This window comes from Ixodes scapularis, unplaced genomic scaffold (assembly GCF_016920785.2).
Source record: "Ixodes scapularis isolate PalLabHiFi unplaced genomic scaffold, ASM1692078v2 PGA_scaffold9__187_contigs__length_104089568, whole genome shotgun sequence".
Lineage (NCBI taxonomy): Eukaryota > Metazoa > Arthropoda > Arachnida > Ixodida > Ixodidae > Ixodes > Ixodes scapularis.
The window spans coordinates 60,212,305-60,239,377 of NW_024609884.1; the positions used below are offsets into that span (position 1 = coordinate 60,212,305).

The window sequence follows — 27,073 nt, forward strand, 5'->3', positions numbered from 1 at the left end:
TGATCAACCCGGTGAGCACAAGAGTGTGTTTTGTGTGCAAGGCATCCAAACCATCCAAAGCTCCACGTAACCAAGCATCAGGGCCGGCCCTACAGCATCAAGCGCCCTGGGCGAACTCCGGCCGTGCCCCCCCCCCCCCCCCTTTTTTTTTTATACGCTATTTACTAGGTACAAATTCACGTTGTTAGTAAACATGTGCGTAATGGCCCAACACCGGTATTTTGTCAGACGAGAACCGCATTCCAAAAACGAACGGCGATCGAACATATAGCGTCGTGTTAAGCGCCGTGTACAAAAAAAAAAAAAAAAGTAAACACATGTTTAATGGGGGGCGCGGTGGCGCCCCCTGTTGATGATGCCTTGGGCGACTGCCCAGGTCACCCACCCTTGGGGCCGGCCTTGTCAAGCATAACTGTCCACAACGCACGCATAATGCACACACGACGGATTTTGTGCTCCCTGGCTTTACCAGAACAATCAAGACAAGTTAAATTTTCGTGACTTTATAACTCTTGTTATAACGTCACAATATAACAGCGGTAGTATCTGCAGTATATACTCACCCATACAAGGGGAATACTACAGTAAGAACAGGGAACTTAAAATGAGTCACCACAAAAAGGCTTCTAATATTCTTTTATTTTCGTTCAAAGCGCCCGTCTATTCAGCAAAAGCCAGGAAATACAGTTGTAATCGAAAACGAACTAGAAAAAATCAAGGAGGCAAGTGTTTAAGAGTACTCTTTCTACGAGTGATGTGAGTAGAATATATAAAATCAGGGCACCTCAATCAAAGGTACACATGAATACTACAAAGTTAGGATACGCCAAGAACACGAAGCAACTGTTTGACTTCAGTACTGTTGAAGACAAAATGGGCTCTATCACAAATATCAGACGGATAGATTATGTTGACATAAATACATACACAGGTACGAGAATACATAAACACCCACAACTAGAGTAGCAAACAGCAAAGCGAATATTGCCCCGAAAAAACAAAAAAAAAACAAAAAAACAACAACAACTACGGAGGTTGCTTACAAGGCCCGCATCTCTCCACATGGGTGACATGAAGAGGTCACGGGATACATGCCTACCTACTTGCCGCCTCCTGTGTCACAGACTTCGTAAGCTTTGAACCCTGGAACGCTGTCTGTGTTTAGAGGACCAGGAAATAGGATCCTTGCTCCTCGGAGGCTCTGTCCTTTCGCCTGGGCGCTGAATCTCTGCATTATCGACTCTTGCCGCACATAATTCGCTTATCCAGCAAAACCTGGGGCCGCGTATCACGAAGAGTGATTGCGAAGAAATTAAGGTCATGATATCGCAGATTATCTTATCCACAACGCTCTTCTGTGCTTTCAAACGGCTCAATCCGAAATAGGCGAATTTGATATAGTACAGTAGAAACAACTGAATGCATCCGGGGCTCTGTATAGATAAGTTTCAATACATCAACTTGCTCATTTTACTTACTGGCCCCAGTTTCTCGCCCCCCGATGTGTTCGATGTATTCCTAATACCCCCTGAACGGTTGCGACAATACTCCAAACTGCTAGTTTATTTGGCGGCGCAGAAAGTGCCCGATTTATTTCGCTTCAACACTTGGCAGCTCCTAAATGTTTAACATAAAAAGTTCACGACGCAGGGGCAATCGTGTGAAATGTGACGCGTTAACGCGCTCATTTTGCCTGCACTCTAAAAGAAGCCCATGCGTCTACTTTCCCGCACAAGACCTCGGAGAGCCAATCACCGCAGCTTACGGAGGCAGCTCAGCGAATAACGATGTCGAAACCTATGTTTAGACCAAAAAACGCAGCCTGAGTTGTGACATTAAGCAATGCAAAATGTCACAATTACATTGCTTAATGTCACAACTCAGACTGCGTTTTTTGGTCAAAACATATGTTTCGGCGTCGCCATTCGCTGAGCTGCCTCACTCTAAAAATCCCGTGCGGCTACTTTCCCGCACAACACTCGGAGAGCCAGTCACCGCAACTTACGGAGGCAGCTCAGCGAATGACGATGCCGAAACCTATGTTTAGACAAAAAAAAAAAAAAAAAAAAAAAAAACGCGGTCTAAGTTGTGACATTAGGCAATGCAAGCGTGACGTTTTCCATTGCTCAATGTCACAACTCAGACTGCGTTTTTTGGTCTAAACATGTTTTGGCATCGCCATTCGCTGAGCTGCCTCCGTAAGTTGCGGTGACTGGCTCTCCGAGTGTTGTGCGATAAAGTCGATGCACGGGCTTTTTTTTTAGAGTGCTCCGTAAGTTGTGGCGATTGGCTCTCCAAGTGTTGAGCGGGAAAGTCGATGCACGGGCTTTTTCTAGAGTGTAGATGATATGTTTTGTGTCCAAGCTACGCATACCACTTGCAAACAAAAGCAGCGTTAAACTAGAAACAGCACATGCGTTAGTCATGTGCCTTTATCCTAATGCGTCTTTGTGGTTCCCATTGGCTTGGAAGAAATCCAATTGCTCAGCACAGCGTTCTGCAGATTCGTGACATTAATTGTGGCGAGAACGGTCTACTCGATCGGCCCTGCGAATTCCGGGGTGCAAGAACATTGTTCTTCTACTTGAGTGAACTTGGGTTCATTTATCGGGACTGTGGGCTGACGTATACCGACCTCGAGATAGGTCGTGTTTACGGCCAGTAGTTTTTAACATTCTTTTATTTATAACAGACAACTGCTGCGTCGCTTTTTTACGTGCAAGTGGAATGGAATAAGACATTCAACACGATTATTTGCAACTGCACATAACAATGTCATAGGAGTTTCAGAAACGGCTAAAAAAAAAAAAAAAAAAAAAAAAAACATCCCAAATGCAAAAAAAAAAAAAAAAAACGCATTGGAAGGTTGATTAGTTAAGAAAAAAAGCTGCGAGAAAATTTACCACATGGTCCTTAAAACGCTTTTTTTCTTCCCCCGGTCCCGTTTGGCCAATGAAGGTCCCTCCTGGTCTTGTCACTATACCACTCTGATCGGCACAAAGCTGAAGAGCCACGTGACTCTGAAAGCAGAAAAGCTCGGCTTTCCGCTCGCCTTCCTGCACAACTTTCCTCTCGCCGCGGTGTTCACTTGTCGCGATGTGCTGTAAGTGATTTTAATAGTACGATCTGCGGCGCCCGAACAAGCTCCCAACTTTCGGTGTCAGAAGTATGGACAGCGCTGTCCGGAGTCTCTGACACCCTGACGTATGACCTAGAACACAAGGCCTCTCGTACCCAAACGTTGTCACGATAGCGAAACCACGCAGCGCCCTCTCGATCTCTTCCAGGTGAAGGTCCTCATGTTCTACATCGTCAGCAACTGCCATTTTGACGACACACTATCCGCACTGGCCACATGCAGTACAGAGAATAAGCCTTCGCTCGGGCAAAAATTGACCGGTACACGCCCAGAGTCGGCGTCGATATCGGGCGTTCGCTATGCCCCCACTGCAGCGCAAGGGTTGCGAGGGAAACCAGACCACAACTCGGAATTCGACAGCGCCTCGCAAAGGACGAAACATGAAGGCGGCAGCGGTTGCAAGCGCCTCCGGACAACACACAGGGGTCAGAGACACGCCAAGATGTCCAGTGATATCTGCATCTACACTGAAAGTGAAGACAGCGAGGACTGACTAGTGTCACATAAAGCCTTTGAGTATACCACTGGCCGCACAACGTTACAGTTCAAGGAGCGCAAGCTGGGGACACTTGCGAGCGAGATAATAATGCGCACACAGAATTCACAACTGTGGCGTGGCACTGACTGAACATATTGAGGTTTGTGGAGATGTTGTATGTGGCTTGGTTAACTGTCAGATGGTACATTGTGGAGACACCTCCCCCCCGAATACGTGTCTCGTCTCATTTCTAATTTCCTGGCAGTTGAAGATTCCAACTCCGAGAATAAGAACGACACGTCATTCATATCCACAAAGTTCATATGAACGACACTATCTTATATCGACAACTAATGTAGAAAATTGTCTGCCCAAGCGCGGGAGTAGCAAATAGTAGGCCAGTAAATCTTAAAAGATGATAGACGGGTTCTGCTTTCGATACCATTTCGTTTTTAATACATTTATTATGTCTCAGCACCCCTCTGTAACAGCGGTGACATTTATCGAGAAAACAATACTGGGAGACAAGGATGGCACTTGGAGGCCAGAAAAAATAAAACGAGCGTGGTTTTACGTTGTAACGTTTCTTGTCAGAACTGCGACATATTGAATTGGTTTGGTAATCTATAATTGCAGTTATACAGCCAACTTGAAAACGAGTCGGTGGAATAATGAGTATGTCGCGCTCTCGTGAGTCTTACTCTTCAGCTCTGAAAGTCATGTAAAAAAGTGTATACATTCAATGCTCTGGACGCTCCATAACAATGAAAAACAGTATCCCTATCATTCTACGACACCGCATGAAAAGAAGCCCGTTTTGAGGTACTCGAACGAATGTTTTCCTAGCTGTAGTTTTACCATTTATATATTCAAACAGTTCATGACGGCACCCTTTTAAGACTTCCTCACAACGTTCTGGGAGACACCAATTCAAGCGCGTAATTTTTAAAATGATCTTTATTTGCGGGGGTATCTGTGTTAGCAAAACATTTCTGAGAGCTGGGCTCTGGCGCATGTATGTTTCATAGTGCTCTATTCCACCAGTGAGATGGTTAAGAGAAAGCATCTGGAGAGTTTGGGGACCCAGTGCTGTGGAACACCGTAGCTGGGAGCACGCTGGACGAAATTTTGTGCCGAGGATTCCGGGCCCACGGGTTCCGCCAGCTTCGTTTAAAACCGCCCAGTTTCTAGCTGGACGCGAAAAAGAAAGCCAAGTTTCGTGCGCAGTTGCATTCTGCGTGGTCGACGAACTCTTCCGAGGCGTCACACCCTATTTCTATGGCATGGAAAGGACGACTACACATGGACAAAACGAGCTAGAAATCATTAAAATCGTCCGTGCCAAGTTGGTGCAGAAATATTTAACTGCTGGCAAACTTGGAGATAAGTCACTGCTCACACTGTAGACATATTCGACATTTTGCATCCTGCATAACTCAATTGAAGTCAAAACCGCTCCAAATGCCTTCGTACAGGGAGGTACTGATACGTTTTTCAGGTATAAATTGAACATGATTTTGACTCGGGGAGAGACCCCATCGAACACTGACTTTTTGTACTAGTGTGAGCTCAGGGTTGTTACCCTAACATAGCATAGGCTGAAACTAGAATTTATAAAAAGTTTGAAAATTTCAGAATAGCAAAGCTTTTGAATAAATAATTCACTGCTAACTACGAAAATGGCACTACAATGCATTGTGCAGATTACAGCTGTAAAATATCTAATAAAAAGAGCGAAAAATTCAGGAAACTTAAAGCTGCATACGAAAATAAGTGGGCTATTCTAAAACATTCGAAACTCCAGTCACGGGAAATATTATACATTACTATCATTAATAATTTTAAACACATCATGCAATAGTACAAAATTACGTGAAAGGTTGAACGAAACTTGTACAAATCTCCCTTCCTCCAAAAGTAGTAAAACCAACTTGACTGAAAATTCAAGATTACCAGAAACCAGGGAAACGATAATCAAACTAGCGAAAATGTTTCCAAAAACGTTCCACCAACAGCAAGACCAAACTATTAGTTAAAAACTACCTGAAACTGTCTAAAACCTATCAATAAAAAGAAGCGTATTACATAGAAAATAAAAGATAGCAAAACCAAAGGAAACTATTGCAAACTATGGGAAACATTCTTGACAATTCTCTGAGCTCGACAATGCATAGTTTTGCCAAACTTCTACAACGACAAGAGAAGAACATGTTCATGCACTTACCATGCATATGAAGAGTTTTCATATGCATGCTGAGCACATGTGAGCCCATGTGAACTCATGTGATGTTTTGTAGGAACCGCTTCACACTCCCCATGAGCTTAACTAGTACCCTTATCCGTTGAATTAATTGGAGAGTCCCTGTGCTTGGCAAAGCTTCTTCATGAAATGTCTGTAACAACTGTCGTATCCTATGGCTTCTGTCGCTTTGTATAAAATTATATTGAATCAAAGACAGACATCTTATTTGAATTCCACTGAATGTCGGTATTCAAGCTTGTAATTTAAGAGTCACGTCTTTTAAAGCAAATTAATTAGTAAAATAAACATGTCCCGAACACCTTGTTTCCATATGTGAGATTTCTTTGTTGCGTGAGTAGTTTTACTATTGTTTTAATCTAACTTTTGGGCAAGTCGTCTGATTGTCTGTGTTCAAATGAGAATTTTTCGACTACGCAGCCTTAAATATCTCTATAGGGAATCTGGCGAGTGTGGGCTGTTCACCGGTTTGACAAAAAGTATCGATAGCAGAACCCTTACTTCTGCGCCACCCTCAAGTTTCTTGGGGGGCACAGGAGTGAATTTCGACCTCATGCTGGAGACACGCCTTGGGAACATTCAACCAAGCACCGTTCCAGAAGGCTCCTGAAAGCATCGCAAACTCGAGAAAAAAAGCCGGCAGTGTTGGCACTGACTAGACGCAAGCTTGCCATGAACGTGGCATGGATTGCGCGCGATACTGCCGAACCCACTAATCTCTAGGATGGAGCGCTCTGGGATGAGATAAATGGGCCAAGCGCAGCGCAGTGATGAATTCTTTTTGCCCCAGGTTCCCGTCGAAAATCCAACTGAGATGGCATACATGAACAGGCGCACGAATAAAATTGCCGTATGGCTCGCGGTGTTTGTATGTACAACCCCCCCCCCCCCCCTCCCACATTGTATAGTGAGACCTTTATACATTGGCAGGGCAGTTTGCCTCATGATATGGAACCTACTTCTTCGAGCAAATAAGGGACACATTTTTATGCCGATCAGCAAGACAACATGTGCTCTGCCAAAATAATTCACGGTGGATGGTATTTGGAAAACGAGCGTCCGGGATGAAGTATCCAAGTAAAAATGCCGAAATACCGATTCGAAAATATCTCTTGCATGTTATTTTCCTGGAAGCAGAGGAAACAAGTAACGATGCTGTGAAAACAAGTTAATTGTCCCTGAGCTTAAGACGAAGGTTTCAATATCCTCCATGAAGTGTCAATTTAAGAAAACAAGGCTCCATCTGCCCAAGACCCCCAGGCTAGTTGTCGGAGCATAAAAATCGCTTGAACCCCGACATCAGGCGGGCGCTGTGAACTGTGGAGTTTGGCGAGCAACGGCAAGAAGAACGAGTTGATTCGCTGCTCGGTCTGTTTGAGTGGCTCATTCAACCGTTTCTCAGAATGCCGGCATAGGATGGGGGCAACAAGCACGAATGCAGACAGACTCAATGGAATGATTGAATATGTGCCGGAAACGCAGGTGTACTGTCCCGACAAAAAAAAAAGCAAAAAAAAGGGTAATGCGACAAGGACCGCGTTGATGGGATAAAAGAGGCGGCGTTCAAAGCGGTACCATGATGCTATTAATAAGCTACGGCCTGTCATTCCAACATAAGGGTCACCCTCCCTCTCCTCTCTACAAGCACGCAAGAAATTAGAGTTCATTTGTGCATGTCACCAGATTGAAACAAGCTTGAGACGCTAGCCCTTTGGCTAGCGTATCAAGCTTGGTGCGATCCGTGTCAGCAGAGATGTCTAACAACATGCCACTGAGCATTGTCTATGCACATCAGCTCTACGGATAAACCAGTAAGTTCAGCCGAGTCAATCATAGAGGCAATAAACACAACGATGCCGAAAACAACCGGAGCTAACTCAACATCCGGCGTAGGTGTATGCTAATTTCTGAACACATCTAGGATTGAAGAAAACTTGATGAGAAATCTCAAAACACTAAAAGATTTTTTTTTTAACTTTTTTTATGCAGATTTTTAATAGACATTTGTGTACCAAGTGCTTTACTTTCTGCTGCAGCAAGCACTCAAATACACCAGGCATGGAGCACATTTTCGACTTCTTGGGGTCCGATACTGGGAGATATTACTGATTTGGATGATATACTTATGTATTCTAAGGGACGACGAAAACATTACTGAGGTAAAAAATATGACTATCTGTCTCGTAAAACTGCAGCCAAACATACGAGCTCTGAAGGCTGCGGAAAGAAAAGAAAAAAAGGTGATCAAGAACTGTTCTTGTTATTTGTCCCCATTTCTTCGGTAGACTTCTTTTCGCCCCTAAACGATTATCGGTCTCAATTTAGTCAATTAAGTTGTTTTATTCTAGAACGATTTGGTTTGTATGTAGCCCTTCATAAAAGACAGATGTCCAAAAGACAGAGCTCCTATTAGCTTACTATGAAAGTAAGGCAAATCTTCAAAGCTAAAAACAAACAGAATTGACTGTTTCCAGGGGGCTGTAAAGCTTAGAGGGCTAGATATAAGCGCGTGTTATCATGAACAGGCACGGCTGCCCTCACCTACAAGGTGGAACTGAAGCCTGATATCGATAGCGAACACAGAACACATCAAAGGCTATAAGGTGAGGGTTACCAGGGAGGTGGCGCTAGAGCCAAGTAACGAGGACAGGGAACAATTTGCTGGTTACTCCTGAAGTAAGGGCGCGAATCCTCTGCCACTGGTCGTCTTAATCGTCCGCAAAATTCACTATTAAGACTGACGCTTAAACAAACAGATCTTATGAAGAGTGTACCGCGAATCCTGATCAGTTGAATAACTTAAATTTTACAGTTGAAAAAAAAAAAAAAAATTACACCACACAAATCATTTAGTCTCATCAATGAGGGTAGAAAATAGTTATGAGTAAAATTAGATGGACACGGTTACTCAAAGGCGAGAAGCCGTGAGTTCGTAAAGGAGGCAATTTGTCCCATCTGCTTTGCTTTGACGATGAGCGCCCCTTAGACCGCGAACGTATCGGATTGATGACGAATGAAAATGAGAAAACCTGCCTGTAGGCTGTTGTGTATCATTATGGTGTTTCACGTTTCAACCAAAATTGGAGACCAAGCTAACAGACTCTCTTAAAATTATGTAAATTGGCACATCTGTGTCGCGCTTCCAACGTGCCCGGTTGGTGATGAGTGATTTGGAGGGCCAGTGAAGAACGCCTCAATTGAAACTTTTTTTTCTCAAAGTAGCCCGTGGCTCTTTGAATATCAATGAATAAAGTACACCTAAGAGCGCTCGGCAAGTAATAAGCTGGGTTCATCATACACTCCTGCAGGCAAATATCTAAAACTATGAATCCGCGGCACTAATTTTATTGTGGGAGACGCTATACCAGCGCACAAACTGCTTAACCAGGGAGCGTTATCTGGTGGGAGTTGAATTTGGACTGCGCTTTCTGAATATATGTGTTTATATAATAAAGCGAGGTAATATGCGTCTTTTCTACGCACTGCGAATATAGTCTGAAGGCTCGATAACAGAGGTATTAAGCACAAAACGAGGGCTGACGAAAGAAATAAGGCTACTAGATCGACGTCTACTTGTGGTGTGAGCTACCGGTCGAGCTATGTGCGCCCCGATCGCAAGGAAAGAGCAGGCAAAGCCTATTTCTGCACAGCAGTAAGGGATGTCCTTCTCGTCCGAGGGAGGTCGTACTCTTCCATCGACAGGGTGTGACGGCGACCCACGGCGCCCAGCATTTTGTGGTCGCCTCCGGAGAAGGTTCTCTGTCTTTCCACACCAGGCAAGGTGATAGAGGTCACTGTAAAAATAAAACAGTGCATTAGCCTTCTTTCCTCGCTAAATATCTACGATGCAATGCGAGCGCCGTTCAAATAACGCTACCGCAAAATCGGAGGCCTTCCCCGTAAAGATTGCCCACGTCCTATTTTCCGTTTCTACCTCTCCTCCCCCGTGGGTGGGCGTTCATTCGGGTTTCTGTGGTAGAGAGTCCGGGGACCGGGGTTCCGAACACTCGCCATCGCATTATCGTCGGTTCGCCATTGCGACCACGCGGTGCACCAGTGAGGGGACATATGGGAAGGCCCTGCATCTCTCCCTGCGGGTGGACATCTTCGGATCGATAAGACAAAACTTCACTCCTGATTGGCCACTTGGTCTTGGTTTCCAAATAAAACCAAAGGGAGCCGGGCAGGCGGAGGGTTGCAGGCTGGTTCACACATTGGGGACTGGTTACGACCGGGGCTTAAAAACCGGTTGTAGCGTAGTCGATCGTAGTCAAACGCAAGTGTGTGAACCAGCCTTTCGCCTTTGGCTCTGCCACTGGTGCACGACGAGCGCGCGACCCTGCGACTCGGTCGGTTTTGCGGCGAGTGTCACACAGTCGCTTTATGCCATTATGGCCGACCGTGCTAACGCCTGACGGCAGTCGTCAGCTTATAGAGCTGTTATTAGCTAATAAATGCTCTTTCTGTTACTAACATATGGCTGCGGCATCTGAATTGCGCTCTCAGAGAATAGCACGCTGCGCCATGACAAACCCGCTTCCGCGGTCAGAGCCGTTATACTAGGAGCTTTTGACATTCTTTTGAACATGCCGAACGTCTAGCAACCGGAAATTAAATCCGCCATCTTGTGCTACTGACGCATGACAAACTCCAAATGAGCCATGCCACAAGACTGCAAGTCACTCTTTATCGCTTGAGAAAGCACATTTTCGTTTGCAAGCAAACAAAAAAAAGAAAAAAAAACTTTTCCTTTGAAAGTTTTGTTATTGGAGATGAATAAAGAATGAGCGGTGGTTGAATATAATAATCAATTAGAGGTGTAACAAAGCGCCGAAGTACGAGAAATTGTTTTACAACGCTACTTGTAACCGCGAATTTAAGTTATCTCGCTCAGAGTGGAGGGGCCAAACGAGAATAAATTTTATGTCATCGCGAATTCGGCTTGTTATATCTAGCTAGATTTAGCGGGTCACAAGCTCCTCCCATTCGCCAAGCTCTCTCAGTAGAAGCGGCTCTGTCCGGGGTAGGAACGTCACGTCGCGGAGTGGGACCCGAGCAAACGGATGTTAACAGTTGCCAGCAGACTTCATCGTACACACCGCAAGGAGATATAGATTCCTGGAAATTGAATATCTCTAAAACGGCAAATAAAAAAAAAAAAAAGGCACCGGAAATAGATAACTGATTCCTTCGGGACAACGTTAACCACCGCGGCGAATGTCAGGTAGAGAAAGGAAAGTGATAATTAACAAATTAATTACTTAAAATGAGCTAACTTTCAAAAATTTGTTCCAGCTGGCATATTCCAATTAGAAATTTGTTGCCCGTTGTCAAAATATGCGCAGCGTTCGTGTCGTCCAGACTTTCTTCGTCCGTGTGAATAATCGCTCTGTTTCAAGATGAATACGCGCCCATCTCGCTCAATTCTTCATTCTGTTAATAGTATTTTAGCGCAATATCTACGACGCGAGAGACAGTTTGATTTAGGAGCGATTTCAAAACATGTTTCTTTTTTGAGACGTCGACCCCAAAATAGAAGCATCTTTCAAATGAGTGTCGGGGAAAAAAATGTAATATATTTTTTTTTTCTTTTTTTCGGGGAAAGTTTAGTTTTGGGACAGAGTGTCTTATTTAAGCACTTAAGAAATGTGTTCTTTTTACTTGAGTATTCCTTTAAGTCTAAGAAAAGTGACGTGAAGGCACAAGATGATAAAGTTTAGTAAACTCCTACAAGACATCAGAGGTGATATGAAATAATGTTGAGACTTAAAGCGAGAACATTCAAAACACGGAATAAAGAGCTGGCGTGAAAGCTTCAGCTAGTCCCAAAGGTTTGGCAAATCACACGAGAATATATACCAGAATCCCGTTCGACGTTCTGGCGTCGTACAAAGTACAGTGTCACTGCTTTTGCGTCGTCGCGCACGCTCAGATTACAGTGTGTATACGAAGGCTTGCAGCCACGTTGGCCCTCTTTTTAAAACACTCCGAAGGGTACCTTGTATGATGTAACATTCAACCCGCAGGGGTCCGCATAACAGATCATTATACAATACTCATAGAGCCACTTCACTATTTAGAAATGAAGTAATCGCTCAATAATTTCAAGTAATATGTACCTCTCTAAATAGATCTTTCGGCGAAAAACAATAATAACGGGTTATTTTTTTTTTTTTTTTCACATTTGCAGTTTTTACACGAATCTTTTAGCATGGGTCTCGTGAAACACGCTATATGATACGGTCTCATATTATGAGCTCACATGTGACATAATGTCTAATAATAATAATAATAATAATAATAATAATAATAATAATAATAATAATACCAGATATGATCTTGTTCACCGGAGCTACTCTAGGAGTATGCCTGTTGGCTTCCAAGGCAGGAAAGTTTTGCGAATAGCGCAAACTACGAAGATACCAACAAATCATAAGGATGCAACGGAGCGTGTGACAGTACCCGAGACTGGAAATGCTCAGGGGACCACGCAAAGGCAAGTGTTTGCCTTTGCGTGGTCCCCTGAATCCTAAATAACTCTAGACACGGGTGCCTTACAATATGTATACAAACGTTAATTGGCACGAGGCCAAAAAACAAAACAAAAAACAAACAACAACACCAACAAAAGGGCCCACTTACGGAATCCCAATCCTTTGACACACAACAACAAGCTTTGGGCGAGCTTTTCAGGCTGTAAGTAAAGACAAACGAGAGCGAAATAAGCGTAACATAGGTGAAATAACTACGAGAAAGCAAGTAGCGGTACCTCTACACCAGGCTTTTTTCACGGGTATATTTTTTTTTTCTCACGAGACGCACAGCGTACTTCTGTGAAAAATATGTTATTGCTTAGGACACAAACATCCAGTTGACGGAGCCAACAAAAAGTAGAAAAAACTATTTCGCCGATGATGCAAGAAAAAAAAAAGACTTAAGAAACGCGCAAATTAATGCTGTAGATCATTAAGAAATTCCAAAAAAAAAAAACCGAAACGTGTCAACATTCAATACAGCTAACAATGGACATTAAAATGAACTAACCACAGATGACCTGCACGGCGATACAATGCTTAAGAACAATACTGTGTAACATGATACTCCCCACTTTACGGAATACCATTCAAGCACAGCATGTAGACTCTAAAAAAAGCCCGTGCTTCTGTTTTCCCGCACAACACTCGGAGAGCCAGTCACCGCAACTTTACGGAGGCAGCTCAGCGATAGACGATGCCGAAACCTATTTTTAGACCAAAAAACGCAGTCTGAGTTGAGACATTAGGCAATGCAAGCGTGACGTTTTCCACTGTTTAATGTCACAACTCAGACTGTGTTTTTTTTGTCTAAAAATAGGTTTCGGCATCGTCTATCGCTGAGCTGCCTCCGTAAAGTTGCGGTGATTGGCTCTCCGAGTGTTGTGTGGGAAAGTAGACGCACGGGCTTTTTTGGAGTGATATATAAGTACATATAGACCATTTGCTATATCCCCCAAGTGCCCGGCCCGCGCTAAAAGAATCATGGGAACGCTGTTCCTTCAGCCCCTTAGTGATCGATAATTTTGACCCTATTCCTGGTTACACAGCTTTTGAGCGTAATTTGGAGTCACCTTGAACGAGCGCCTGATATAGCCCAATGACCTGTCATATCGCTTTTCAAATTTCTCCTCAATGTCAGCGTTTTTGATACTGTGCATGCTGTCCACCCTTCATCCATGGATGGGCTGCAGAAATCTCCTACATTATTACCATGCTGATATTAAGTTAGAAACGCTAAAAAGGTTATAAACAGCCCCGCGGACTGGTTTTTGTTGTTGTGAATTATCGGCTTTTTAAGCAATTCCTGCTCAAACAACAATCACGAGAATGATAATATTGTAAGAGATTTCTGCAGCTCAGGGGGCCAGTTTGCCCATACAAAAATGGTCTATGGACGTCTATGGAAAATCCTATGGTGAGCTATCACCTTCTATGGCCCTCTATGGTCAGCCATAAGAAACCATAAAACACGCTATAGCCACCTATAAAAAAATGTATGTCTTCAAAGCTTTAGAATCTCGACCATTCCGATTTCTATACCTGGCTATAGAATAATTTATGACTACGCAGCTATAGACTCGCAGCTATTGAATATTCTTTAGCAAGCTATAGACATATGTATGTCCTTGATGCTATAGATTCGCGACTATTGAATGTGCTTTAGCCGGCTATAGAGTGGTGTATGTCCCTAAATCTATAGAATCGCGACCATTGAATTTTCTTTAGCCGACTCTATAGCATTTTATGTCACCGAAGCTATAGGCCTCTGACCTTTCAATGCTCTTTAGCCGGCTATAGAGTGGTGTATGTCCCTAAATCTATAGAATCGCGACCATTGAATTTTCTTTAGCCGACTCAATAGTGTTCTATGTCACCAAAGCTATAGCCTCCGACCTTACAATGTGCTTTAGCCTGCTATAGAGGGGTGTATGTCTCCCGAGCTATAGACTCGCGACCATCCAATTTTTTTAGTCGGCTCAATGGTTTGCTTAGGCTATAGGCCCGCGACCCTTTTTTTTTTTTTTTTTTTTTTTTTTTTTTTACTGCAGATGTACGAAAGTGGAAGAGAATCATTCATGTGCTCGATCGGGGCGAGAATTTTCTTCAGCCAGGTTAACGGGGCGTACGTCGCCGCGGCTATACGCCCGCGATCACAAAAGCGTCCTTAGCTGCCTATAGGACTATTGCAGTTTTGCCGTCTGCTTTCCCTGCGCATTGCCTTATTTCGGCGTTGACGTCATCTCAATCTTCCGTTTTTAGCTCTAATTATCCGTCGTTTCCAGTGTATTTTGTAAGTATATGTATTTCGTAGCGCGCCTTCTACTTTGTCCGTGTCCCTGCCATGTTTTTATTTCTTTCTGCCTGCTGTGTTAAATATATTTAATGTTTTTTGTGTATATTTCGTCGTTCTTGATGCGGCGTCAAGAACGCTGCTTACGCCACTACAGAGGTGAGCTTTACTCTTGTCACGACGGTTTATCGCGCTATAAAGTCGTCTATTGGACACGTACAAAGTCTCGAGAGGGCGGTTTCGAATGCCGGTGCACATGTCATCGGTGTAGGTAGAGCAACGACGTAGCAATCGCGACGCGAGTGCTGACTGCGCCTCGATCTGGCCGGCCGCGCTCGCTTTGTGGAAATGTAAGCTTGGGACTCTCGAGCCCTGTTAGCTTACTGAAGATGCAAGACACTACTTGGTCGTCGCGAATCCTTTGCCCATCGAATGGCTTCGAAGCCGTTCCAGCGCCCGGCGTATACCCTACGCAGTCTCCTCCAACAACCGTTCGCACAGCATCGGAACCCTCCGTCTGCGAGCCCCGGCGGTTCGCCGTCGCGGGGATTATGTTCGAGGAAGTTCGTGTTCGCGGTGTTTCATGTTCGCCGCAGGAGTTCATAAAATGCTCCCATTGAAGTCGCGACGATAAATCGTCGGCGCTCGCAGACTGCCAGTAGGCTCCGGGCGGTCGCTGACAGGCGCTGCTGCCTAGGGTACGCCGAGCACTGGAACGTTTTCGCCGGCGTTCGCAGGACAAAGATTCTCAACGACAAAGCAGCGCCCTGCATCATCAGCAAGTTAATGCTGCTCGAGAATCCCACGCTCACATTTTATCAGAGTGAGGCGCAGTCGTCTCTCACTTCGCGATTGCTGCGTCGTTGCTCTGACTAAACAATTGACAGTTCTCTCGAGACTTCATGAGCGTTAAATCGACGCGTCTATAGCGCGATAGAGTGTCGTGACAACAAAAAAAGCTTACCCCGGCAGGGGCGTGAGCAGCGGTGCAATGTCCGTCAACGCCCATGTCGAGAACGGCGAAATATACACATATAACAGCCGAAACAAAAATTAATATCATTAGGCACGCCCTACCCTAGGTGCGTCCTATTATCTCTCTGTTCTGCGAATTCAACAAATCAGCAAGCGCTGTGGCTAATTTCTCTTCTTTTTCTTTAAATTATGAGACATTAAAGTCATTAGAGCTTCTTGGAGCACACATCCCCACCATGTGTCATCATGGTGCTCAGAGATTGTAATTGATGGCAGTGATATAGACTGAACTCACGGATGAAAAACGTATTACGGCACAAATTTCTTCAACCACGCAATCATAGATGCCACAACGATGCAAAGATTCCCAAAATTTAAGTGTAAAAATGCAAACCTAACAGTGTACACATAACACAAAAGTGCTTGGTAAAAAAAAAAATTATATATATATATATAAATATATATATATATATTTATTTATTTATTTATTTGTTTGTGGACATCCTGCGCAAAGAAAAAGTATTCGCCATTAATTATTCACTTTAAATTATAATGTGGGCTACAAGGCGTAAAATATGATATCTTCAAACTGCCTCGTTTTGGGTCACTTCTGGGAAGTGCAGCTTTAGAAAAAAGTCCAAAAGCTGGGGGGCCTTCATGGAGCTGTCCTGCTCACTCGGTAGTGACAGCAGAGTAGACGCTATGCGTGTTTGAGGCCAATCATGTCTCCGGTTAGGGTCCCGTGACAACTGTCTCGAAGCTGGTGATAACGCTAAACACGGCACCTGCCTTAAGCCCAAGGCCACACATAGCATCCACTGCACTATCAACCTTGGCTCGAACTGTCAACAGGATATAAGTGACACATTCTCTCGCTGTGTTCATTGTTGGTATGCCCCTGAAGATTAGTCTTTGTGATCGCACCCCCGTTCTGGCCTTGAAGGAGCTCTGCTTTTCAATTTTTCTGTTTTCTCTCTTTCCCTAAGCTAAAAGCATTGTAGAAGGTGCAGACTCGGCGGACCAATCAACCGTAGACTTTTTATCGCTTCACTCCGCTCTCTGTGCGCATGTAACGGAAGGAGCGTGATCACGTGGTTTGAGGGATGACGCATTAGCCACTGCCAATCCCGGAATGAGGCTGCTTGCGGACCTAGTTTCGCGTGTCGTGCGGCCCGCGGGGCTGCTGTGGATTTCGCTTCTATGGTAAAAGGTATCCCGATCGAAAAGTCCTACCCGTATGTCGGCAACAAGCGATTTCTTCAAAGAAGCCCAAGACATTCTTGTGATGCGTTCAGTGTTCGGTTCGGCAAATGACAGCTTGTGCTACATCGTGGTGAATCTTCACGGATCCCTTCCTTTTCGGTTTTGTGTTTGAGTGGTTGGTCTGCAGTGCCCGTGTCGACGTATATTTCGGATTACATCTTTCAAGTCCGGTATTTTGAACGTAAGTGCGCTGCAACCTACTCGGCGACAATTGACCGTTCTGTAGTGTCTATCTCCTGGCAGTGCCTATCTTCTGACAGCTGGGAGAATAATTTCCCCGTAATTCTAACGCAGTCGCCTGCCATTAGCGATCTGAAATCATGTGAAAGTTGTAGTTAGAATACTGACATTCTTATTCTCCCAGCGTTTTGTGAAAAGACGTTTCATGGACACCTTTACGTGGAAAGACGTTTCATGGACACACGTTTAGTCGGCACTCGTTACGCGAATTGCACGCTGCAGGGACATTTCGTCGCGCCTGTATTCCTGAAGCGCGTGCTCACCGACTCAGCCCACCCGTTCACGCCACTTCTTGGCAAATTATTACAAAAAAAATATATATATTTTGAGTTGTTAATAAACGTCACGTGTTGATGAAACGATCTCGATGAAACGTCTTTTGATAAACTGATTGCAGCGCCAATGAGTGGCGACTGGCATTAAAATTTCGGGGGGAAGGGGGGGGGGAGAATTCGGCCGGCTGCCGGGGGACTAGACACTACCCAGGAATTGCCTTTGGTTCTTGTTTGCTTTGCAATATTCTCAGTTGTATAACAGCTCAGTAGAACCTCTTCACATAGTAGAGATTGCTTAGTTTGTGCTTGTCTACAGAATGGGCTGTGTGTAATAAACTTCTCGGAGATTTGAAAACAATACATTGTGTCTGTTTACCTGTGCTTTTGCAAACACCTGAGTGAGTGCATTTGTTTTTTGTTGTTGTTTTGTTGAAATGTTAGCTCTTTGTTTTAAATGGGGCTATGAAGTTCGGCACGTCTCATAAGGTTTTTTTTTTAAAGATGTCCAGGGACAACAAATAATTTGTTTCACATTTCATACGATTGCGGTAAAAAGAAAAACTACAGGCAGCTATGGCACGATGGTAAAGAGACTCATAAGACGAGCTATAGAATGAGCTATAGCGGACCATGCAAAGAGCCATAGGCGGCTAAAGAAACTATAGGAAAAGCCATAAGCAGCTACAGCACGGTGTCTAAAAAGATCCATAAAGTAAGCCATAGAGATCTCTATAGCAGACCATACAAGAAGCTATAGGCGGCCGTAGCACGATGGGTAGAAAGAATCATAGGAGGAACTATAGAATGAGCTATAGCGAACCATACAAAGAGCAATAGGCGGCTAAAGAAACCACAGGAAAAGCCATAGGCAGCTATAGCACGGTGTCTAAAGCGAACCATAAAGTAAGCTATAGAGATCTCTATAGAAGACCTTACAAGAAGCTATAGACGGCCAAAGGAACCAAAAGAAAAGCCATAGGCAGCTATAGCACGGTGTCTAAAGCGAACCATAAAGTAAGCCATAGAGATCTCTATAGAAGACCTTACAAGAAGCTATAGACGGCCAAAGGAACCAAAAGAAAATCCATAGGCAGCTATAGCACGGTGTCTAAAGCAAACCATAAAGTAAGCCATAGAGATTTCTATAGAAGACCTTACAAGAAGCTATAGACGGCCAAAGGAACCAAAAGAAAAGCCATAGGCGGCTATAGCATCTTTTCTAAAGAGACCCATAGAGTAAATTATACAAAATTCGATAGCCAAATTTCTATTGAAAAAGCTATAGACAACCATAGGGTAGACCATAGGAAAAGCTATAGACAGCCATAGAAGCGGCTATAGCTAATTGGGCCAATTTTCTATAGCCGGCCATACAAAGGATTTTCTATAGCCGACCATAGACCATTTTTGTATGGGTGAAAGGTGGATCGCATGCGCAGTGTCAAAATTGCTGCCATTGACGAGCAATTTTAAACTTGATATGACAGGTCCTTGGGGTATATCAGGCGCTTGTTCAGGGCGACTCCGAATTACGCTCAAAAACTGTGTAACCATGGAGTTGGTCGAAAATTAGCGATCAATCGGCAGCTGAAGGAACACCGTTCCCATGATTCCTTGAGTGCGGACCGGGGCGCTTGGGAATACTGCAAATGGTCTATTCATCAGGTCGGAGTTAAGTGAGTTGCTTGTAACAGCAAATAACCAAAGAGTCTTATGTTTATACAGAGCACGATAAAGGCTTGCTAATGAGAAAATTCCAACTGTTTTTCGACTAGAGTACCTTAAAAAACAAGGTCCTCCTGAAAAAAAAAAGAAAAACGAAAAACAACTGCGGTTTGCGTTTTATTTTTTAATTAATGTGCGTGCATTTTTGAACATGTGTGTCTGATTCGGCGTCGCCTTCCCTTTGGTATCTTTAATGCCCAGTCTCTGCAGATCTATCCGTGAGAAAAAAACGAGGTCTAATTTGCGTGGTACACTCATTGCACTGCACCTGAACAGCCCGTTTTTGTGATTCCCTGCTTTCCTTCTCTCTTTTCATACCCCGTCCTGAAACACCGCGGGGCATGACGGCAAACACGATAAGCTGCGGATCTTAAAAATAATATATGATCAACTTCAAGTCAATATAAAATTGTGATTTTATGCTGTTATGGGACATTTTTAGCAGCTTCCGTTATCAACCTGATTAAGTCGGCGGAAACCGCCTTTCGCCTATCTGATACGAGAGCATTGTAACTGGTGCTGTAGTGGCAATGTTAGAAATGACTCCTGTAAGCATAGAATTGAAATAGCATGCATTTCGATCTGCTCCGCTTTAATATCAAACGAAAAAAGCAGAACATCAATTCTCCAACTTAAAAAGTTTTTGCTATACTACCACGTTCAACTGGTTATAGCATTGCACGCTTTGCTTACAAACAATTGCAGTTCTCTGACGCCAGGGGAGCTACCCACAAGTGACGGCAGAATGGCCGACCCGTTGATCTGCCAAGTGGGGCAGATCAACCGATCGGCCGGGGGATCAAACTCAAATCGCTAGTTTGTCTCGGAGATGTACGCTCGTCCTCCGATGGTACGAATACGTGCACATATTGATTGTGCTTGGTGAGTAGTGAAGCTCAAGTTTTTGTTTTAGAGGATACTTCGGTTGTTACCAAAAACACAACGGTTGAAGTCCAATTTATCGTTGTCAGAGTATTGTGGCGTACGGAAGGGAATAAGAGCGTGTTTAAAGGGGTATTCACACGAGGGACAAATCCCGAGGATTTCTCCCCGGCACGCGCGTATCACGAGACGAAAACGCGAGGCTTTTGCACATCGCAAAGCCTGACGTTTTCGTCGCGGTATGCGCGTGCCGTGGAGAAATCCCTGGGATTTCTCCCTTGTGTGAATACCCCTTTAGAAGTGAAGTTCAAAGGGGGAGAATAATTTAAAAAAACTGCCCCTTCTGTGTTTTCGTCCCTTCGCTTTGAAACGTTACGAATAAAATCAGACTTGACAGTACTCGGTTAATTTGTTAAGAAAAGGCAGGAAAACTGAATAATGATCGCGGCTCAAAGCTCCCCTTACCTTTTATTCTTTGCGGCTAGGACTGGCACAAGCAGAATATCTTCTCTCACATGAATGGAAACTTTAATGTCAAAATCTAAACTGCACGCATTTGAAAGTATTCCTTTCAAACTGTTTTCTCACTGTGAACAACGCTCCAATGAGCCCGTCACTCGGAGGCTGCAGTGGGCTGGCCGTCCACACCTTCCTATCTTCGCACTGTCCCGAAGTCAGTGGATCTTTTAGTAGTGTTTGACGTTGCTTTAATATCACGAAGTTGGCACGGCATACGACGCATGCACTAGCAGCGCTTCACTTTTGTCATGCGTGTTGTTTGGTCGCACATTGTGATCGTAAAATACACAATTCTTTTACTAGTAATTGTATATAGGTTTGTGCAAACATGCGCTGCTTATGAGAGCGGCAATAGAAATTATCTAACGACGGATGAAAAACAGCGCAACGGCGCCGGGGCCATGCGACAGCGGGTGACAGCGTAGAGCACTGCACGGGCCCGGGCCAGCCCCAAGGCCCGAGCCCGGCTCGGCCCGCGAGCCGGACTCGGGCCGGGCAGCACGCATTTTTTTCTCGGGCCCGGGCCGGGCTCGGGCTTGAACAAAACATTTTTCGGGGCGTGGCTGGGCAGTCGTGTGCCGCAAATTATAAATTCTTGATAACAAAAAGCGTGCTCATTGATCTTTTAGGTTCAATGAAAACACTACAGCGCCGTTAAAAAAAAGTTTTACATTTGGAATGCGTTTACGTCGATAAAGAGAAACGTGTGGATTGTACCAGCACATGCAACCTGCAATGCGGTTTGGTTTGGCGCTATCTTGCGACTGAAGTAAGAAATATTGGGTATGCCTGGGAGTGGCAGCCGCATTCTTCTAACGTGAGCTTTTACTATGGTGGCGCCGCTTAGCCTAGTGTCTGAAGCAAGAAATACTGGGTATCCCAGGAAGCCATGATCGTGTAACATGCCAGTACGGCGGAAGCTACGCGCCCTGACGGGTCAATTGGAACGTGACTATGTATCACCGGAGTGCGCTTTTGCTGCGAAGAAGTATCAGGCTTTTCGCTGCGTCATGCTCCAATATGTGTGCGTTGCGCTCGTATACGTCGCGCATTTCGAAGCCTTCGGCACGCAATGTGGGGCTTATCGTTCACCCTTTGCCAAGTTACAGCGAGACACGGTATAACCTTGTGCTCTCACTCTGCTGGCGCCGCGGTGAAGAAAACGAGGGCACTCCAGTCGCAGGGTACAACATGAGTGTCTTTTTCCTCTGCCTTGCGAACTAAAAAGAGGAAAACACGTGAGCTTGACTTTGTAATTTATGCGGGGGGCCTTACTATGCCACCAAAGATAAGCTAACTACCCTAGATAATTTTATGCTTATACAGCCTTTTGAAGATGCACTAGCGTGATTCTGATTGTTTCTTCACAAAAACGTATAGAGAGGAAAGTTCTATGTGAAATGAATTAAACAACGAAAAGTCCAATATCTCTTCAAGAAATGCATAAATAAAATATTGCCCACTCTTTTTTTTCCTTCAAAATCACTTATGAAGTGCATATTTCGCCCATATTTTCGAAAATACTTCGTCCAAGTGGGAATATTTATCGCGTCAAAAAGACTCGGTCCAAGTTTAAAAGAAATTTAAATCAAATATGCTCGCTTTATGCTTAGACAGTTTTTAGGTTAAAGCCTGCAAACGTTTTCGGGATCATGTATATAAACTGTCGGGCTCGGCCCCCCCCCCCCCCCCCCCCCCCCTCCCCGAGCTCAGTCTTATATATAAAAAAAACATTTTGTCGGGCTCGGGCCGGACTCAAGCTTCTGCCTAAAAATTCTGCCAGGCCCAAGCCGGGTTCGGGCAGCGTCTCTTCCGGGCCGGGTCGGGCCCAGCCTAGAAATTAAATATTCTATCGGGCTCGGGCCGGGCCCGGGCCGGGCCTCTACCGGGCCGGGCCTAGAAATTAAATATTCTATCGGGCTCGGGCCGGGCCCGGGCCGTGCCTCTACCGGGCCGGGTCGGGCCTAAAAATTCCGACCCGCGCAGTGCTCTATGACAGCGAGCTTTTCGACGAGTAACTCTCAATGAATAAGAAAAACCTCCACGCTCCATTTAAGATCCCGTTCCTATTGTTACACACTCTGCGTCCTGTGTGTGTGTATACATCGCCTTGACTTCCCGTTCACCTTTGAAATTCACCTGCGAAAAGTGGAATCCAGGTTGATTGAACGGAATGAGGCCGTGCGATCAGCGTAGGGAGTAAAGTGTTACGAATCCAGGGGTGCACGATGCTGCAAGGAAGATGGTGAGTGGTACGGCTACATGTGCGAATGGAGAGAAAGAATGTTGGCTTGCAAATCGGCGATATAGAGACGTGGTCTTCGCGTCTCCGTCGCTGATTTGTGGGCCAAGCGGTTTGGGTCGAGGCAACGTTCGCCTTTGCCCGCATCCGGCGTACCCCGTGCTCGTAGCAAACTCAACTGCGTGTCTACTGCTCGACATGCATTTTGAATGCTTCGACAAGGAAGACGTGCCTGAAGATCTCTAAAATGTTGAAAGTAAGAAATCGTGCGAGTCGCAGTGAACGAATTTAACCTACCGCTTCCTGAAGGACATCACCTACAGCATCCACTTTGAGAATAGAGGTCTTCTGTTTGTCCATGCGAGCATACATATTCTGCACCGCCTGCGCATGGGCCGCCTTGCTGCCAGTCACCAGCAGTACGTCCATGCTCCTGCAAAAAAAAAAAAGACATTTGGATTCCTTATACGAAGACTCGGCAAACGCCCAACTGCGTTTGACCAACCTTAAAGGGTAACTGCAAAGAAAAAAAAAGTATATTTTTAAACAGCCTAATGGGAACAAGCATGTCACAAAACAATTTTTCTGCCAAGAACAAAATTTTTTACAGCAATATTTATTGCGCGAGACTGATTTTAGTCTGCAGCTATTTCGTCCGTTTTAAATCGCGCGCCACAAAGTTGGTATTATACGTCACGGAGCGGCTGCTATACGTCACGGAGTGACGTATACCAGCCACTCCGCGCGCGTCGAAAGAGCGGGAGTTTCAAATGTGGAGAAGTTGTGACCCCGACTAAATTACGTCCTGTGGCGTAAATATTGCTAGAAAAAGTTTGTTTTTTCGGGGAATATTTGTTTTGTGATATGCTTGTCCCAATTAGGCTGTTTAAAAAAAAACTTTTTTTTTTTTTTGCAGTTAACCTTAAACACATCCTCTTTGCCCCTACGGATCTGCGGGAACCCGCACATCGCTCTAGAAATAGTTCTGATGAAAGGGTGTACCATTCTAGCGAGGAGGAATGAAGGTATTTTGAAGTTGGAAAGTATGGCGCGTTAAGGTAATAACACTTTTACATGTTAATCACCAGATTACCGAGACATCCCTCGACACCTTGGACACCTCCGAAATATTCCCCGAAAAGAGACTTTGACAGCCCTCGCGTATTTGGTCGTATTCCAGTACGCCTGCTTTTCTGTCAAGTTTCTGCCGCACACCAAAGAAGTTACTGAAATGAACCGCAAGATATGGGATTGCAAATGAATTTAGTTTATTATTTACCACCGTGGGCTGCACTGTTGCAGTCCATGGGGATAAACCAAAATATTCTTGTGGGCGTACTATCTATTAACTTTTATGAATCAAAAGTTACCTTTTTAGTAATTAAAAAAAAGTTTTTTTTTTTTTTTTCAGTTCCGATAGATTTGCTACCCTTGGTAGGAGCAACACTATTTCCGTTCTCTTATTTTTTTTTTCCTTTCCTTCTTGCCCCAAACTTTTTTTTTCTTCTAAAAACGATTGTATGATTTTCGCCGATAACTCCGACGAGAAAGGTGTTAGTTACAAGAGCGGATGCTCTCAATATCTTAAATACCAAAGTACGGTGGTTTTAAGAGCTGGAAAGAGGTATAAAAAGTAAAGTAATTTAGAAATTATAGAGAAGATACAAGCGAGCTGGTGAACTCGTGAAGGGTGGGTGAGAGAGTGTTTGACAGTGTGACGTCATGCGCCGAGGGATGGTGGTCCTTATAAGCGAGGCTGGGGGAATAAATGTTCAGCTGAGTTTGAGACCTGTGTCTGCGTTGTCCTCTTTTTTCTTCTCCTTTTGTCCTACGTCTCGGGTTTTACAATGTATAAAAAGTAATACGCTCAAATCAGCATATTAAGATATTTCTTACGAGACATGTTAAAGATTAAAACTTTTACTCGGGTAGTATGCGACAATATTTCTAGAACAAGATAATCAAGATAAAGGTTGTTCCGGCATCTATCAATTGCACCTGGTTGTAGTTCTCACACCAAATAAAATATTCTCGGTGTAGTGCGCGTGCAGTTTTGCTGTACGAGGTACCCTGGGCATCTTTGATCATTGTGTACTTAATAATGGAATACCATTAGTTCCCGCGAGCAGTTACTTTTTGAGTATACCACCGAGCTTGCAGACCCTTGAAGTAACAGTTGGAATTAAGATTGCCATGTCACTCCACAAGTGTCCCTAAAATAGAGTTACCATTAAGGCTGAATTCCATGGAGCGAATTATGCGACGAATAACTGACGAACGCCGCCCGACGGCACGCTCGCTTTGGGCGCGACGTATTCGCGTCTCCAGCTCGACGCTCGCCCTCCCGCGGAGGAAACGGGAAGCGCTCTAGTGAGGGTCCCCCGATTCTCCTGCTCAGCGGGCACGGCGGAACTGCTCGCGGTCATGGCTAGCGAAATGTCGTTTCTGAATGCAAACAACACTCTTCACTGTCCCAACGTAGTGCTGCAGCCGGTATTGGATTGTACCTTACTGGAGAGTTTTAGTATTACGCATAGAAGCAAACACAAGCGGTGTGCGTTTGCGTTAGAGTTGCGTGCCCCACGTTGTGTGTGCGCCTCATCGCCATACGCCATCCAAGACCGCGATTTCGGGCTCCGCGCACGCGCAGTGTGGAACGCGCAAAGCTAACGCAAACACACAGGGCTTGAGTTTGCTCGTATACGCAATATTAAAACTCACTACTGTTTCACCGGCTTCCAACGCCAACGAAACGTGCTGCAGTGAGCAGACGCGCTAGCAGGTAGGCGTTCCTTCGAACTGGAAAGGCTGAGATTGGCAAAACGACGGCGAGCAAATACAAAAGTAAATAAATGTTATGAAAAAACTAGTAATTAAAAAAAAGCTTTTTTTTTTAAACTTTGGGGCATTTGGTCTGGAAGTATATTGACGGTGACTTTGGACGTTTCGCCGATTGTCAAAAGTCGCGACTTTGATAGCACAATATACTTTACCCACAATTAATGTAATTTTACACTGATTTCTCACATTAGCTCGAATGTTTTAATTGATTTTTGACTATTTTTATTTTATTTGTAATTAAAATGCAGCAATTGGAACCAGTGACGATAATTAGCACAGTTTTCATAGTCATATATATTCGCACTAATTAAAATTATTTCATAAGCAACAAATTATATTAGAGCTTGAAGAATTACTTATTCAAATATGTGAATTTTAATATTATTATTATTAATACAAATCGCGGCAATCTATGCCTTTAATTAACTCCAAGATCACGAGAATACTCTTTTTAACCATAATAGTCTTTCCAGAAAGGTATAATTTTCTTTTCTTTTTAGAATATGAAAAACTCTGACATAGTTATCAAGATAGACAAACAGTTAAACGCTGGATGTAATATGAAGTCCTACGCGTCACGCGGTGTTATAAAAACACACACACACACTACAGCTGTCTGACTCGGATTCCGTCTTGGGTTGTTGCAGTGAGAGCAGCGTTTATTTGTTTATGCGTTTCGTAGACATATTGTAAAAATTGAAATTATTCACTTATTTTTGTGCTGCGATAATTGTCATTATTTCCCATGACAATTATCTGAGCGAGAAAAAGGCAGCGAGAACGCACAGCTATCAGCACTGATTTTTTCGACAACTACGAGTATCAGCCTGGATCGAACAGTATGTCACAAAATAAAGTTTCCGCGAACAACTTTTATAAGTAAATAATTACGATATGAGACACGTACATCTTGAGTCATGAAAGAATCCGAAATTAAGACCTATGTCGAAAAATTAAATCCAAAATAGAGGTAAGTTTCGGTTTCGCTCCAGAATTAAAACGCGGATCCTTCCGTAATTAATACGCTAAACACCGTCCTTGTTTTCAGGTTAAAGAGGTGACCTGCACTCATAAAACATTAGCTTCATCGTATTACCAGAAATAATTTATGTCGCTCAGTGAAGCGAGCACACTAGACGGGCTCAACAGCGGCACGCATCTCTGACCCTCACTAAACCCGCCATCTTGGAAAATGAGTGGTGCCCCCTATAGTTAGCTGGAGTCGCGAATAGCAGCCATTGTTCTGATGCCAGAGCAAAAGCCGCCAGACGAAATTCGTCGATTTTTCGCAACATAATCGTCCCATGGAGTTCAGCCTTTACTCGTGCGAAAATGTATCTGAGGTACTTATCTCGTTATTTAAAAATTTACTTATATGCACCTGAGGTTACTTCCAGGGAACGTTTTC

General features: G+C 44.2%; 1 protein-coding gene across 1 annotated transcript in view; it reads right to left on the minus strand.

Moving 5' to 3' along the window:
• Nucleotides 1-619: 619 nt before the first annotated feature.
• The window catches only part of LOC8024077 (uncharacterized protein ZK1073.1), a 77,411-nt gene continuing 50,957 nt past the window's right edge, over nucleotides 620-27,073 (minus strand). Inside the window, exons 9-11 of the mRNA XM_029990238.4 lie at nucleotides 23,122-23,257; nucleotides 12,520-12,571; nucleotides 620-9,671 (exon numbers count right to left, since the gene is read on the minus strand). Of these exons, the coding sequence (XP_029846098.2) occupies nucleotides 9,514-9,671; nucleotides 12,520-12,571; nucleotides 23,122-23,257 (346 nt within the window). The 3' untranslated portion in view covers nucleotides 620-9,513. The remainder of the gene's footprint in view (nucleotides 9,672-12,519; nucleotides 12,572-23,121; nucleotides 23,258-27,073) is intronic.